Here is a 15,711-nt window from a genome sequence, read left to right as displayed (position 1 = left end):
CCATGGCCGCTGAGCCTGCGCGTCCGGAGCCTCTGCTCCGCAACGGCAGAGGCCACCACAGTGAGAGGCCCGCGTACTGCAAAAAAAAAAAAAAAAAAAAGCAGATAGGAGAGTTCATCTGTCTTATCTTAAGTCAGACATTTAAAGAGATTTGCAAAAATGTAAAAGCAGTGCCATCCTCACTAAGGTATATTTTGGAAAATATAGTTATTTTTCATAAACATGTTTTTATATAAGCTTGTAATGGATTTATTTTTTGAATAAATAAATATTTTTTAAACGCCTTGATTTTAATTTCTGATATGGTAAATATTGATAGATGTAACCCACATAAATAAAAGTTCAGTTCATTGGGGTTCTCAGTAATTTTTTAAAGAGTGTTAAGGGGTCTTTAGACCAGAAAATTTGAGGATTTCTCTTTCAACCTATGGATGAACCATAATTTATTAACGTATTCTATTATGTTGATACTTGACTGGTTTCTAATTTTTTGCTGTTGTAAACAGAATTGAAGTGAGCATTTCTTTTCCAAAATCTTCGTGTCAATTTCTGACTGTTTCTTTGAGTAGATTCCTAGAAATACAATTACTGATTTAAAGAGTAAGAACTTTTTAAAAGAATCCTGATATGGATTGCTTTCTGGAAAGACTTTACTTATTTTTACTTTCATCAGTTTTGAGCAGTCCTGTGTTATTACACCTAGACAATATGGAATATTACTGTTTTAAAATCTTTGCTGATAATAATAATACCAGCATTCATTTATTTCACCCTTGTTGTATGCCAGTTTCTAGGCTAATAACCTAACATGGATTATCTCATTTAATCTGCACGCCAATTTCATGATATCTTATTCTTTTCATTTCTGAGAAAACAAACTCGGAGAATTTAAGTAGTTTTCCTTAAAACCAGACAGCTTATAAGTAGCAGAACCAAGATTCAAATGCAGGTTTCTGATTCCAAAGCCTGTATTGTGTACACTAATCTATTTTTAGGTTTAGCGTTACTTATGCTCTTGCATACCTTACTATTATCCATTTTATTTTATATTGCATTTTTTCAGCACATTACTGGATTTTTGTTTTCAATTTCTGAAATGATAGTAGTTCCTAAGAAGAACTTCCTTCTTAGGATGCTCTTGATAACTCCCTTTATAAATCTAACTTTCTCTCCCTTTTCACTCTCATTTGAATTATTTTCCTCTTTACCCAAACTGACTGAGATCTTTTGGGATGCTGGGTTTTATTTATGTAAGCCAAACTACTTGATTCTTTCATTTCTTTCAGAAAAGGGCAGTCTCAATGTATGTCAGAGGTAATCCTAATCCATCTTTCTACTGTACAGAGTAATATAAATTATGCTCAACTCTTGATAATTTTGGAGAATACTGTTAACAAAATTTTTAACAAAATGTGTGGTCAGATAAATTTGGGAAATACTACACACTGACCTCCCTTGTCAAAGTACACATTAGCATATTCGAGACTCTGAGGAGCATTTCCAGAAAGACCCCTTTTTAAAGTTAGTTTAATAGCATTTCACACACCTATGTGGCTGCAGAACCCTTACTGTACATTATTTACTACAGTATCTTTAGTCTGTCTCAATAGCAGTTTCCTTCTCTTCTATGAGTCATTCCCTGCTGATTCTTTAAGAATTCAGGAATATTAACTAAGTATTCCTAATAATTATTTAATTATTGCTGTTGTTTCTTATTTTGGTAACTTTGAGTTTCAGAGAGAAATAAATGATAATTAATTACATAGTTTATGAACTAATGTTAGTTAGTAATCCAAAAAGTGGACAGTTGATTGTCATTTTAAGAGTGGTATACTTCATGAGTGGATTCTTGGATTTATTTCAAGAGATATGGAAATCCATTTAAACTTCACTTCTGCTTATAGGTAACAATTTAATGTTCTTTCTCCATTATTCTTGTCTCTGTTTTTAACAGCTATTTTTAAATGCTAACAGTAAGGTGGCAGACAAGAACGAGAAAGACCTTGCCAACAAATTACTGACAGAAATGAATGAGGACCAGGTATCTACAAAGCCTGCATCTTGTTTCAGCTGAAGTCCAAAATCAGTCAATGGGAGCACCTATTCCTGTACTTTTCTTCTTATATTTTAAAGTATACAAACATTATCTATTTCTAATCTTCATTAATTATTTTTGAAAATTGTTTAAAAATTTAAAAATAAATGCTTTCATCTAAAAGATAAATATATTGAAATTTTGGTGAGGGATATAAACGATCGATTGACAGGATTCCATCTATGTATGTGTGTCTTCTTTTCAATTTGAGGAAATATAAAGTACAGGAATGGAATCCCAATATCAGTGCTGTCCACCTAGTGATGACTCCATATTTTGGGGGCTTCTTTTTCTAAGCATTGTGGTGTATTGGGACCTTAGGGCTTTGTTCGTGAATATGTTTGATCAGTTTTAATATCTTGATTCTTTGCCTCTTGTTGACAAATGATTATTACAATCAATGGACAACCCAAATCTTGGAGGAAGGGAAGAAGATGCCGAGCTCTTTGAGTCTTAATTTAGCATAAAATTTAACTTTTTTCTTTTCTAAAAACTCACCTTTACACGGGTATAAGGCAGACATATACAATTTATCTTGCTTTTCACAATACATTAGGCAATTTAGTTTGGCAGAAACTACCTATAAAAATTGCTTTGTTATTTGTCTTTCCCAGAATGTTTGTGAGAGAGCTTATGTGATATCTTTTATTAACATATTATTAGCATTATCTTAATGTCCAGGTGTATAAATAGAGCTGTGGTATAAAAAGAGACATGATAATCTATTCTCTTCTGGATGTCAAATATCAATTACAGGCTACCGTTCTGGATTTCCATATAAGTGTTAGTTCCTCTTAAAGTCTTCTTATATAGATTTATAAAATGTTATAATAATCTCTTAGAGGTTGACAATTAGTATTCCTGATTATAGGTACTGTGATGCCTAGTCCTCTTCAATAAAGTCAAGAAAAAAAATCTTAGTTTTATGATATTCTGTATGCAGAATGTTTAATGCATATGATGTTTATTACACATGCAATATGTTTATTTTATGTAATAATGTTTAATAAACAAACAACATCAACAAAAACCAAGATACCAGCTTAAATAACTTGCCTGAAAATGATAGAGCTGAGCCCACAATGACAAAGATCTAATCAGTCCCCCTTTACTCAGATCATTTTTAGTGGGAGGCAGAGAGGAAAATTCTATTTGTGGGGTAACGAGCTTCAAGTCATAGTAATATATTACCAAAAGCAGATTTGGGGGTAATTTTTACAACTTTCTAGTAATTTTTACAACTTTCTAGTCCTCACACTATGCTTTCATGGTTGACTAAGTCTGTTGATATAACATTCACGTTCAGTTTTTTTACATTGTTGATGTTCTATTTTGTTTTTGTTTCTTTTTCTATGAATGTACTGCCCTGAAATTTAATACATCTCTTCTTTATAATGAAGCTTAAACAGAAATAGACAAAATGGAGCTGGTATTTATTTTTTCTTACAACTTCTGGCATTAAAGCTTGCCTTCTCAAAAACATGACAGTGCTTATAGATACATATTTCATTTTCTGTTCTGCCTCAAATTTCTGCATTTTATATAAAAATAGATGTATGTTATTGTTTGCAAGTGTGATTGATTGATATATGCACATACCATTTCATTTATAAAACAGGGTTTGGAAACTATATAGATAAGACTGTTTTAGACATCTTATTATACATACTAATGAAATTTTAACCTAGGAAGTTTCAAGTGTATTTTTGAAGGAAAATTAAAACATACAAGAATTTCCCATGATAGCCCTCCCTCCCTTCCTCTTGAGATTGTCCATTACTTTTTAAAAGCATGTTTAAGCTTGGTGGGTTTTTTCCTCCTTAAAGCATTTTAATATAATGAGTGAATGTAACCTTATTCTTCTTGACATATGGCTTATTTTCTGTCAAGTATGTAACTTTTCTTACAGGTTTTAGTGTTTCAGAGATCCATTTCATTGGAAGAGGAATGTATTGCATGTTAAATATTTTTTTGAGGTTTTCAGAAGAAAGGCTTCCTAACTGAATACAAATCTTGAACACATTTGTTAATTTCTTACCTTTTCTTCCTCCTCTGGTAGGTGTTTCAGGTACAGTTGGATTGTTTGGCTGTGTCAACCATTCAGGCTTTGACAGCAGTAATGAACAAATCTCCAGCTGCTAAGGTAAAACATATGTCCTCAAGCTCTAAAATGTTATCATAGATATACCTGTTTTCACTATATAATTCCCAAAGTAATGTACGAAAGTATAAAATACGTAAGGTTTCACTCATGAAATAATTCACAAAATATCTCATCTTTGTGTAGGAACCACTTTGCCGATAATTTAAAAGAGAGATGCCTATGGGCAGTACTTTGGGATTATTTAAAGCATTGATGACTGACTGCAAGCTCTAGGGATTTACAGCATCAGTCAACGAATGGGAAGAGAGCACTGGTGTTGAAATGTTGAAAGGATCATTTTAAGTGATTATTTGATTAGTGCATTTAAAGAATTAAATTTTATATCATAATTTTTCTTCATTAATAAAATATTCACTCTTTCACTATTTGGTCAGTTTATGACCATCTAGAATATGAAAAATTTTCACATGTGAACAGCCCTGTCAATTTGGGACTTGTTTTTCCAGATGGCCTTGGAAATTCTGCTTCTTTGTTTGTAGTCACTGACCCTCAGGATTTTCTTTCCCTTCTCATTCACTACCACTGACTCTGCCCTGCAGTCCACTTATGCTGATTCTGTGCTAGTAGTTTTCCCACTGAGTACTTTTAAGGATTAGTGACATCATCTGTGTAAAATGGTAAGCAGAGTGCCAGGCACAAGGTAAGTGCTTAATAAGTATGTGTCTATAATTATTTTTACCATTTTACCTTCTTATCCACCACTTCTAATATATTTCATTTAGTACCAGAAATGAATGAATTATTCCTTGTTCCCTAAGCCATGCTTTCAGTTGTATTTCTTACTTTCTATTGGTTTTTGTTAGGAGACTGACTTTCCCTATAAATGTTGCTATATATAACTCATGGTTAAATTCCTGCTGAATAGGCTTTTACAACTATCACAGGCTGGCATGGAAGTCTAATCTCCATTTATAATAGTTACTTAAGGAAAAAATTATTTTAAGTTCTAAGTAATTGGTTTATGAATATAATGGATTGCCTATACTGTATTATGAAATTCAAACCTGAAATGATGTCCAGGTCTTTTTTAAATATAATTTTTTAAACTATGTTATGTGTTGCATGGCTTAAAATTCAAAAGATTATTTTTTAAAATACCTTTTGAAAAAAGACTTTTTTCCTATCCTTGGCCCACAGTCAACTAATTCCCCTTCCTAGAGACAACTAGTCATACTTGTTTAAATCTTTTGATTTTATAATGAGTGTATATATTTTTGCCTAACTTACTGGACCAATTTAGTATTGCTAGTTTTTTTTGTGTTCTTTACATTTTACGTTATGGCTTTTGGTACCCACTAGTCCAAGTGTGACTTAGAGCTTATTAAATTGAACTTTGTGCTCCAGATAATTTAGACCATTTAGATATTGGGTTGGCCAAAAGGTTCGTTCATTTTTTTCCCATAAGATGGCTCTAGTAGCACTTAGTTGTCTTTAACTTCATTTGAAACAGTTTTGCTAGATTGTATGACACCTGTCATATCAGAGTGCATTTTAAAAAGGACTTAACAAAATTGGTGAATTTTTGTATAGCCATTTTAATATTGAAGATGGAAGAACAAAAGCAACATTTTCGGCATATTATGCTTTATTATTTCAAGAAAGGTAAAAACGCAACCGAAATGCAAAAAAAGGATTTGTGCAGTGTATGGAGAAGGTGCTGTGACTGATCGAATGTGTCAAAAGTGGTTTGTGAAGTTTCGTGCTGGAGATTTCTCGCTGGACAATGCTCCACGGTCGGGTAGACCAGTTGAAGTTGATAGTGATCAAATCGAGACATTAATTGAGAACAATCAACGTTATACGCCGGAGATAGCTGATATACTCAAAATATCCAAATCAGGTGTTGAAGACCATTTGCACCAACTTGGTTATGTGAATCGCTTTGATGTTTGAGCTCCACGTAAGTTGAGCGAAAAAACCTTCTTGACCGTATTTCCGCATGCGATTCTCTACTTAAACGTAATGAAAACGTTCCATTTTTAAAACAAATTGTGATGGGTGATGAAAAGTGGATACTGTACAACAATGTGGAATGGAAGAGATTGTGGGGCAAGTGAAATGAACCACCACCAACCACACCAAAGGCCGGTCTTCATCCAAAGAAGGTGAGGTTGTGTATATGGTGGGATTGGAAGGGAGTCCTCTATTACGAGCTCCTTCCGGAAAACCGAATGATTAATTCCAACAAGTACTGCTCCCAATTAGACCAACTGAAAGCAGCACCTGACAAAAAAGCGTCCGGAATTAGTCAACAGAAAATGCATAATCTTCCATCAGGATAACACAAGACCACATGTTTCTTTGATGACCAGGCAAAAACTGTTATAGCTTGGCTGGGAGGTTCTAATTCATCTGCCGTATTCACCAGACATTGCACCTTCAGATTTCCATTTATTTAGGTCTTTACAAAATTCTCTTAATGGAAAAAATTTCAATTCCCCAGAAGACTGTCAAAGGCACTTGGAAGAGTTCTTTAATCAAAAAAGTAAAAATTTTGGGAAGATGGAATTATGAAGTTGCCTGAAAAATGACAGAAGGTAGTGGAACAAAAGGGTGAATACGTTGTTCAGTAAAGTTCTTGAAGAAAATGAAAAATGTGTCTTTTATTTTTACTTAAAAACCGAAGGCACTTTTTGGCCAACTCAATACAAAGAGCAGAGGGAAAACCGTACCCAGGTTTTTTGGCCACTACTCAAAATTGCCAGGAGTCTTTAATCTAGTTCTTTGAGGCTACTGACTCCTTTATTCCTAAAGTCTCCTCACTTTTTCTCCATTTTTGTTTTGATTTCAAGTAATATTGTACTAATAACAAATCAAGTGAAGAAAGTAAAGGGATCTGCAAGTAGTATAACAATTTTATAATACACAGTCTTTGCTAATTCCATTTATTTTACATTTTGGTATTTTATTGTAGCATTGTATTCCAGAAGGTATATGGAATATATTTAAGATGAAGACACCTGACTTAAGAAAACAGAAATATTGAACTCATAATCTTTTTAATATTGTTAATTAACTTAAATGGGTATTACTCAACATTTTTAATATTCTAACAAATTCAGTCTTTGAAAATCTGTTTTGATGTATTGATTTCTCCTCTCTTAGGAAGTATTTAAAGAAAGAATTGGTTATACACATATGTTTGAAGTATTAAAATCACTGGGTCAGCCACCACTGGAACTACTTAAAGAACTTATGAATATGGTGAGTTTTTTTTAGCTTTATTAGAATAAGTTCCATCATCTTTGTATCAAAGATGGTAACTAACCTTTTGTCTCTTATGTTGCTTTACAGGCTGTAGAGGGTGATCACACTTCAGTTGGAATTTTGGGCATTAGTAATGTCCAGCCTCTCTTGCTTCTTATCCAGTGGCTTCCAGAGCTAGAATCCCATGACCTGCAAATCTTCATCTCTGATTGGCTGAAAAGAATTTGTTGTATTAATAGGCAAAGTCGAACTACTTGTGTCAATGCAAACATGGGAATTAGAATCATTGAAACCCTTAATTCCCATTCTTCCCTCCATCGAACTTGTGCTGAGAACTTGATTGCACTCCATGGTTCATTGGGGAGTCAGTCAGTGAGCTCAGAAGAAATCCGTCAACTACTAAGATTGTTGAGAGTGGATGAATCCGAGTACATTCACCCCTATACCACTCTTGTAACTCGAGCAATCCTGACAATGGCCCGAAAACAAAGTCTAGAGAGTGCACTGCAGTATTTTAATTTGTCACATAGTATGGCAGGAATTTCTGTGCCTTCCATACAGAAATGGCCAGGTTCTGCCTTTTCTTTCAATGCTTGGTTTTGCTTAGATCAGGATCAGTTGACTCTTGGCAATGCTAACAAAGGAGGAAAAAGAAAACAATTATACAGGTACTGGTACAAGTTATGGAATATAAATGAATACTGTCATAATATATGCTGTGATTCTTAAACAGGAAAACGTTTTTCTAAGCATCTATTTTTTTATTCCTGGAATACCGTTTTTTTTAAAAAACTTTTATTTTATTTTTATTTATTTATTTATTTATTTTGCGGTAGCGGGCCTCTCACTGTTGTGGCCTCTCCTGCTGCGGAGCATAGGCTCCAGACGCGCAGGCTCAGCAGCCATGGCTCATGGGCCCAGCTGCTCCGCGGCATGTGGGATCTTCCTGGACCGGGGCACAAACCCGTGTCCTCTGCGTCGGCAGGCGGACTCTCAACCACTGCGCCACCAGGGAAGCCCCTATTTTATTTTATTTATTTATTTATTTATTTATTTATGGCTGCATTGGGTCTTCGTTGCTGCACGCGGGCTTTCTCTAGTTGCAGCGAGTGGGGGCTACTCTTCATTGTGGTGCACGGGCTTCTCATTGCAGTGGCTTCTCTTGTTGCGGAGCACGGGCTCTAGGCGTGCAGGCTTCAGTAGTTGTGGCACACGGGCTCAGTAGTTGTGGCTCGCGGGCTCTAGAGCGCAGGCTTAGTAGTTGCGGTACACGGGCTTAGTTGCTCTGCGGCATGTGGGATCTTCCCATACCAGGACTCAAAACTGTGTCCCCTGCTTTGGCAGGCGGATTCTTAACCACTGCGCCACCAGGGAAGTCCTAAGCATCTACTTTTTAAATGTACAACAATTTATCTGAAGCCTCTCCTCCTTAGGGGGCGTACACAGTTTAATTATAAGTGCTTTGTTGCTTTCATAATAATAGTTGTATATCTCAAATATTTTGCTAGTTAAGTTCTGAAACTAATTTGGAAACAAAGTTCCTTCTTAAAATTATTGTAAAAGTGGAGGAAAAAGGAATAGTAAACTTGAAAATGAATGGTGATTTCTCTGTTCTATTGAGGATGCTACTATATATTTATATGAAGGACCAGAAAAACCTATGTGTTTCCAAACTTAGTTACTTCAGTAACTAATACATTTTAATATGCCTTGTGATTTTTAAGACTTTATTCATTCTTTCTGAATCTTATTTGGAAGAATTTTGAAGATTTGAAAGTTTATAGTTTTGCTAGAGTTTGCTAATGGCATTCTGTGTATAAGGCTACCTTTTATAATTTACTAAACTGCTATGCCCAGAAAAGGTTTAAAAATCAACTTTGAGGCAAGGTGGGATTGATGGTGTGTGACAATAGAATGTAAGCCACAGTGTGTTTTGTAAAGATATTCATGATGAAGTTATGGTTTTGTGTGTCCCAGTGATGATGAAACTGTACAACTGACTTCAAAAGTTCTGATAATACATACTTTTGTTAGCTTTTTTACAGGAAGCGGCATGGGTTTTGAAGCTTTTATTACCCATTCAGGTATGTTGGTTGTGGCAGTGTGCACGAAAAGAGAATATGCAACAGTTATGCTTCCTGACCACAGTTTCTGTGATTCCCTCTGGGTAAGGCTTTAGGGCATCACATCTAACTTCTGGGTTCTTTCCTTTTAAAAAAAACACATGTTTGGTGTGTGTACATCAGGTGTTATCATCTGCTTGTTGAGAGTTGATTAATTTTATGTTAAAGTTCTATTCATGTTGAAGTTTACCTATAAAGGAGTTAATACCATTTATCATAATCTCAGCGGTAATCATTTTTCTGCTAAAAAAATTAGATTGAAATGTTATATTTCTTTCAAGTTTTCTAGAATCAAATTTGATTTTGAATTACAATTTAAAATGAGAGCAGAAATTGTTAAAAAACAATGCATTTCTGTTGCTTTTCTTAAAAAATAAAATGCTTCTCATTAGAAACATTAATTCTAAAGAACACTCATAGACTTGGAAAATGCAGAAAAGGTACTATGTTACAATTGTGTGTAGATTTTCTAGAATAGTCAGAAGGTCTTTTATAGTACTACAGGCAAAATTGTTACTTTAACAGCATCATTTTAATCAGCGTTTAATTATGCTTAAACTTACTGTTCTACCTTTCACACAAACTAGTTATATAGTAATACTCTGAAAACATTTGTTATTGCAAAGACTTAATGTAATTTTTACTTTTTAAATATATGTTTTACTTTACCAGCACAACATAACCATTGTTCACATGCCTGGAAAAAGGCCCTTTGGTCAGAGCCTTGTATATATCTATGACAATGGACAGCAGAAGGTCTCTGCCCCTCTGAGATTTCCTGCCACGAATGAAGTAAGCACATCTAACCTACTCTTTTTTTTTTTTAATAAATATTTATTTTATTATTTATTTATTTTCCTTTTTTTGCGGGGTGGTCGTGTCAGGTCTTAGTTGCAGCACATGGGATCTTTGTTGAGGCATACAGGATCTTTCCTTAGGCACACGGGTTCTCTCTAGTTGTGGTGTGTGGGTTTTCTCTCTCTAGTTGTGATGCGCGTGGGCGACAGGGCGCGTGGGCGACAGGGCACGTGGGCTCCAGAGCGTGTGGGCTCTATAGCTTGCGACACACGGGCTCTCTCATTGAGGCGCGTGGGCTTAGTTGCCCCATGGCTTGTGGGATCTCAGTTCCCTGAGCAGGGATCGAACCCGCACTCCCTGCATTGTAGGGTGGATTCTTTAGCACTGGACCACCAGGGAAGTCCCTAACCTACTCTTTATGGGACCAGTTGATTGCAAACTCTTGAAAAATTTTTCAGTTTAATGTATAAGCTTCTGTTTATTCTAAATATGTGCCTGTAAGTCTTAGTGTTTTCTGCATACTAAGATATAGTAAGTTAATATTTAATTCTGTTAGCCTGTCGTCATTAGATGAAGTCAGACAACATATAATAAAAAAAAACAATTCAAGAAAGAAGCAAATGTAATTAAAGTCTTAGAAGAATAGACTCATAACAGGAAAGCCAAAGAAATTGAATAGAGCAGGACAAAGGATCATTTAATAAAGCTCTCCAGGTATACCAGATATTTAGATGCACTCTTTTTCCATCATCGAATTTTTCATTGATTTTAAAACAACAATGAAGAAACCTTAAATATTTACATTGTAGTTAGGGATAAGATAGAATTTATTTACTGAGGTGATTCTTAAGCAACATTAGTGTGAAAGTTCTTTGAGAATTTTTGGACATTTTTGAAAGGGCCTTTTCTGAAGATAATGGAATGGATTCGATTATTTTCCAAGTCCCTCTAGGATTCCAGTAATTTCTTGTTGCTGTTCATGTCTATGATCACTTCAGGATAATCTGTAATTAGCAGTATTATACTGATGTGTAATTCTCTGCTTATAAATTTTAAGGGAGAAAGGTGGTTTTCTCTACTTTAGAATATAGTGAAGTAAAAAAGCTTTTACTAAATACTCAATTAAATGAGTAAATTAAATTGTGAGTAAATTAAACTCATTAAAATTAAATGTGTAAAATTAAATGAGTAAATTAAATTTAGTAAATGAGTATTTACTAAATACTCATTAAAATTAAAATTTAATTACTCATTAAAAATTCAAACTTTACGGAAGGATGTAAAGTGAGTTATAAAAGTAATGCATCCAAATCCCATAGGCCAAATGTAACATCTGTAATGATATCTTATGTATACACACACATGCACACAGCATGATCCACTAAAAACAAAACTTTGTTTTTCAGTGTATTGCTTAATTTTATGTACTGTTTTAAATATGAGAATAGAGATTTAATTAAAATGTGTAATTTATTTTATTTGTTTGTTTCTTACTTTTAGCCTTTTATTTCTTGCTGCATTGGTTCAGCTGGGCAAAGAACCACCACTCCTCCACCATCCCAAATCCCAGATCCACCTTTTTCTTCTCCCATTACCCCTCATCGAACATCATTTGGTGGAATTTTGTCATCAGCTTCCTGGGGAGGAACAATGGAAAAATCAAAGTTGATTACCAAATTGATATCAGCTGGAACACAAGACAGTGAATGGGGGTGTCCCACATCTCTGGAGGGTCAGCTGGGGTCTGTTATCATCTTCTATGAAGCACTGCAGCCTCTTCAGGTGAAGGCATTATATTTAGCAGGTGAGCATGTACCATCATACTGCCTAATTAAACTGAAATAGTTTTTTCTGTTGCCTAAATATATTCTGAAGAATATATTTGATCTAAAGAATGTACAGTTGGCCATTGAACAACTCTAGGGTTAGGGGTGCCAACCCTTCATGAAGTCAAAAATCCACATATAACTTATGTCGACCCTCCATATATATGCAGTTCCTTTGTATGCATGGTTCTGCATCTGCGGATTGTGGTACTGTCTATTTACTATTGAAAACAATCCACATATGAGTGGACCTACACAGTTCACCTCATGTTGTTCGAGGGTCAACTATATTTGTTTTAACTGGAACTGAAAGGGAAGAAAAAGCCCACCACACATCATACTTTTACTCCCCTTAGCTTTATTGAGATATTGACATTATAACATACATAAGTTTAAGGTATGCAATGTGCTGATTTGATACACGTATACCCTGCAAAATGATTACTGTAATAAAGTTGATTAACACCTCCATACCCTCACATAATTACCATTTTTTAACGTGTGTGATGATAACATTTAAGATTTACTCTCTTCACAACTTTCAAGTACATTATAATTAATTATAGTATACTATACATTTTTTGATATGCATAAAAAAACAAAACTTTGAGAAATATTTCAAATATCATCCACAATACTGCCTGTGTTAGTCTATTAGGACTGCTATAACAAAATACCACAGACCAGATAGCTTAAACACTATTTTCTCAGAATTCTGGAAGCTAGAATTCAAGATCAAGTTTCCGTCAGGCTTGGTCTCTAGTGAATCCTCTATTCCTGGCTTGTAGATGGCTGCCTTCTTGCTCTGTCCTCACATGGAATATGTTCTCTGTGTGTATGTGCAGAGAGAGATCTCTGCTGTCTTTTCCTCTTCTTGTAAGGGGCCCTATTGAATTAGGGCCCGACTTTTATGACATCATTTAGCCTTAATTACCCCTTACAGGCCCTATCTCCAAATACAGTCACACTGGGGGTTAGAGCTTCAACATAGGAATTTTGAGTGGGCGAGTACACAATTCAATCTATAATACTGCCGGTGCTTTTGACAGATTTTAATACATTGATGAAACAAAGTGTAAGTTTGTCTTCATAAGAAGTCACACAACTGATTCTGGAGTCATATGAGTCTTATTCAAAACTTGTCATTTTTATAATTTATATAGTAATATATCTGAAGAATTCATGAAGGCATTAGAATTAGGAGCTCTTGGATAAAATTACAAGTTTTTGTTTTCGCTTTTACTTTTTCATTTGGCTCTGATTTTATTTTTATTTTTTGGGTTTTTTTTGGTTGTTTTTTTTTGCAGTACGCGGGCCTCTCACTGTTGTGGCCTCTCCCGTTGTGGAGCACAGGCTCCAGACGTGCGGGCTCAGTGGCCATGGCTCACGGGCCCAGCCGCTCCGTGGCATGTGGGATCGGACCGGGGCGCGAACCCATGTCCTCTGCATCGGCAGGTGGACTCTCAACCACTGCACCACCAGGGAAGCCCTTGGCTCTGATTTTAAAGATACACACTGGTTGTTATTGGATCATAACTATTTGCAAAATTCAGGAGTTAAGCCTATAAGTAGTTATGTACATTAACTCTGCAGCTTAGCTTATTATTTGTCAGAATGTCTTTTTTTAGATTACATGGAGTTTTGAGATGGATGTCTCTGTCCACACTTAAAAAGTTTGTATTAGAACCTTGTCGTTACTTTAAAACTCACCAAAGTATTTGAAGTTGACCTTTAATCTAAATAAATTCCAAGTTAATAATAAGTCATTTAGTGTAGTCATTATAGCTATATAGTTTGGATTTTGCTCTTACAATTTTCCTACTTAAAATTCTACTCTTATAAATAATAATTATTTGTTATGTATTATAATGATTATTTTTAATGGCTACATAATATTTCATTAGATTCATAATGCATGATTTACTTAGGTTGTTTATAATTTTTAATAGTTATAAACTTCAAAGATTAAATATGATGAACTATTGTCCCAATTTTTTTTTTTTTTTGTATTTTGATGGATTTGCTTATGATAAGTTCCCAGGATAAATATTCAAAGGGTGTGAATATTTTTATAGATCTCAATACATGTTACCTACTCAGTTTTCATAACGGATATAACAATTGACAGTGCCTACCAGTAACACATAAGTATATCCAACTCACTACAGCCTCATTAAGATGGAATGGTAAATACTGTTTCCTCCATTTTTTGATGTCAGATGGAACCTTGCTTTAATTTGTAGTTTTGTTTTTGTTTTTTTTTTTAGTAAGGTCAAGAGTTTTTTCCTACTCATTTGCTGTTCCATTTCTGTGATATCTATTCACATTATTGATTGGTTGTTTTGCTGTTTTATCTTACAAATTTGAATTGTTTTACATTTGATAAATGTATAAACTTTGTTATGTTTTATATTAGTTTTTAATGCTATATAAAATTTCCTTTCTGTAGTAGAGATTGATCTACCCCCTCTCCGAACTTTACTAGGTGTTAGACGAATTGGATGTGATATAAAAATAAAGTACATTTTGGCTAATGTGTTTTAACTGTGTTATATAAGAAGCTTGAAACAGCTTAATTAAAATTTTTTTTCTGATTACACAGACCTGAGGAGGCCATATATATTCAATGATTTGTGTGTGTATGTGTGTATAAATAATTTTCAGGTCCAAACTGTTTAAGCCCTTGGAAATTTCAAGAGTCTGACATGGCTGACCTGCCTGGTAACATCCTTCTTCACTACACTGCAAAGGTCAGAGTAAATGCATGGACTGTCCATCTAGCTGTAACTATGCTGTGAACTAAAATTCCATTTTTATTCCTTTTGTCATTTCAGTGGGTAATTGAGAAGAAGGGGCTTGAATTACTGTTAAAAATTATTAATTTTCAAAAGAAGATGAGAAGCAGTAAAAATTAAGCTGCAGTTCTCAGCTGTGGTTCAAGTGTTATCATTATGTCATCCCAGTTGTATGAATGGAAATGGTTATAGTGGGAATTTGTACTAATGAATCAACTTCAGTAAATGAAATTGTTTAAATGTATTCTTCTTTTTTGGAAGGAGAGTTGAAACAGAATTGTGCTCAACTTTTTCTTTGTTTATTTTTTAAATTTTTTGGCTGTGCGGCTTGTGGGATCTTAGTTCCCTGACCAGGGAATGAACCTGGGCCCTCGGCAGTGAGAGCGCAGAGTTCTAACCACTGGACTGCCAGGGAATTCCCTGTTTATTTTTAAAATGTGGTTAACAAGAAAACAAAAGAAATGTTTACATCAGAAGGAGAAGAAAAGCTACATATACGCATACCATGCCCAGTCCTTTTTCCTTCAAGAAAAGTCGTTTATCTAGTGAAAGTAATTGAGGTTAGCAAGGGCTGAGGGAAAGATCAAAGGTAGAACTGGGAGGAAGAAAAGGGAGAAGTGGCATAAACAATATTAATTGCCTTCATTATATTTAATGTTACTTTAACCCAGAAGTTGCTTCTGTTGTGTGATATTATACATCA

At 34.6% G+C, this 15,711-nt stretch overlaps 1 protein-coding gene across 2 annotated transcripts in view; it reads left to right on the top strand.

The window, feature by feature from the left end:
- Nucleotides 1–15,711, top strand: part of NBEAL1 (neurobeachin like 1) — a 178,024-nt gene that overhangs the window by 60,593 nt on the left and 101,720 nt on the right. Inside the window, exons 10-17 of one of the 2 annotated variants that reach the window (XM_033859886.2) lie at nt 1,955–2,041; nt 4,155–4,238; nt 7,365–7,463; nt 7,554–8,134; nt 9,501–9,633; nt 10,262–10,381; nt 11,888–12,191; nt 14,878–14,963. In XM_033859886.2, the coding sequence (XP_033715777.1) occupies nt 1,955–2,041; nt 4,155–4,238; nt 7,365–7,463; nt 7,554–8,134; nt 9,501–9,633; nt 10,262–10,381; nt 11,888–12,191; nt 14,878–14,963 (1,494 nt within the window). The remainder of the gene's footprint in view (nt 1–1,954; nt 2,042–4,154; nt 4,239–7,364; nt 7,464–7,553; nt 8,135–9,500; nt 9,634–10,261; nt 10,382–11,887; nt 12,192–14,877; nt 14,964–15,711) is intronic. The other variant, XM_073807369.1, reaches the window with a different exon arrangement.

This window comes from Tursiops truncatus, chromosome 7 (assembly GCF_011762595.2).
Source record: "Tursiops truncatus isolate mTurTru1 chromosome 7, mTurTru1.mat.Y, whole genome shotgun sequence".
Lineage (NCBI taxonomy): Eukaryota > Metazoa > Chordata > Mammalia > Artiodactyla > Delphinidae > Tursiops > Tursiops truncatus.
Note: the sequence above shows the minus strand (reverse complement) of the source record. Positions and strands in the feature narration are given on the sequence as shown.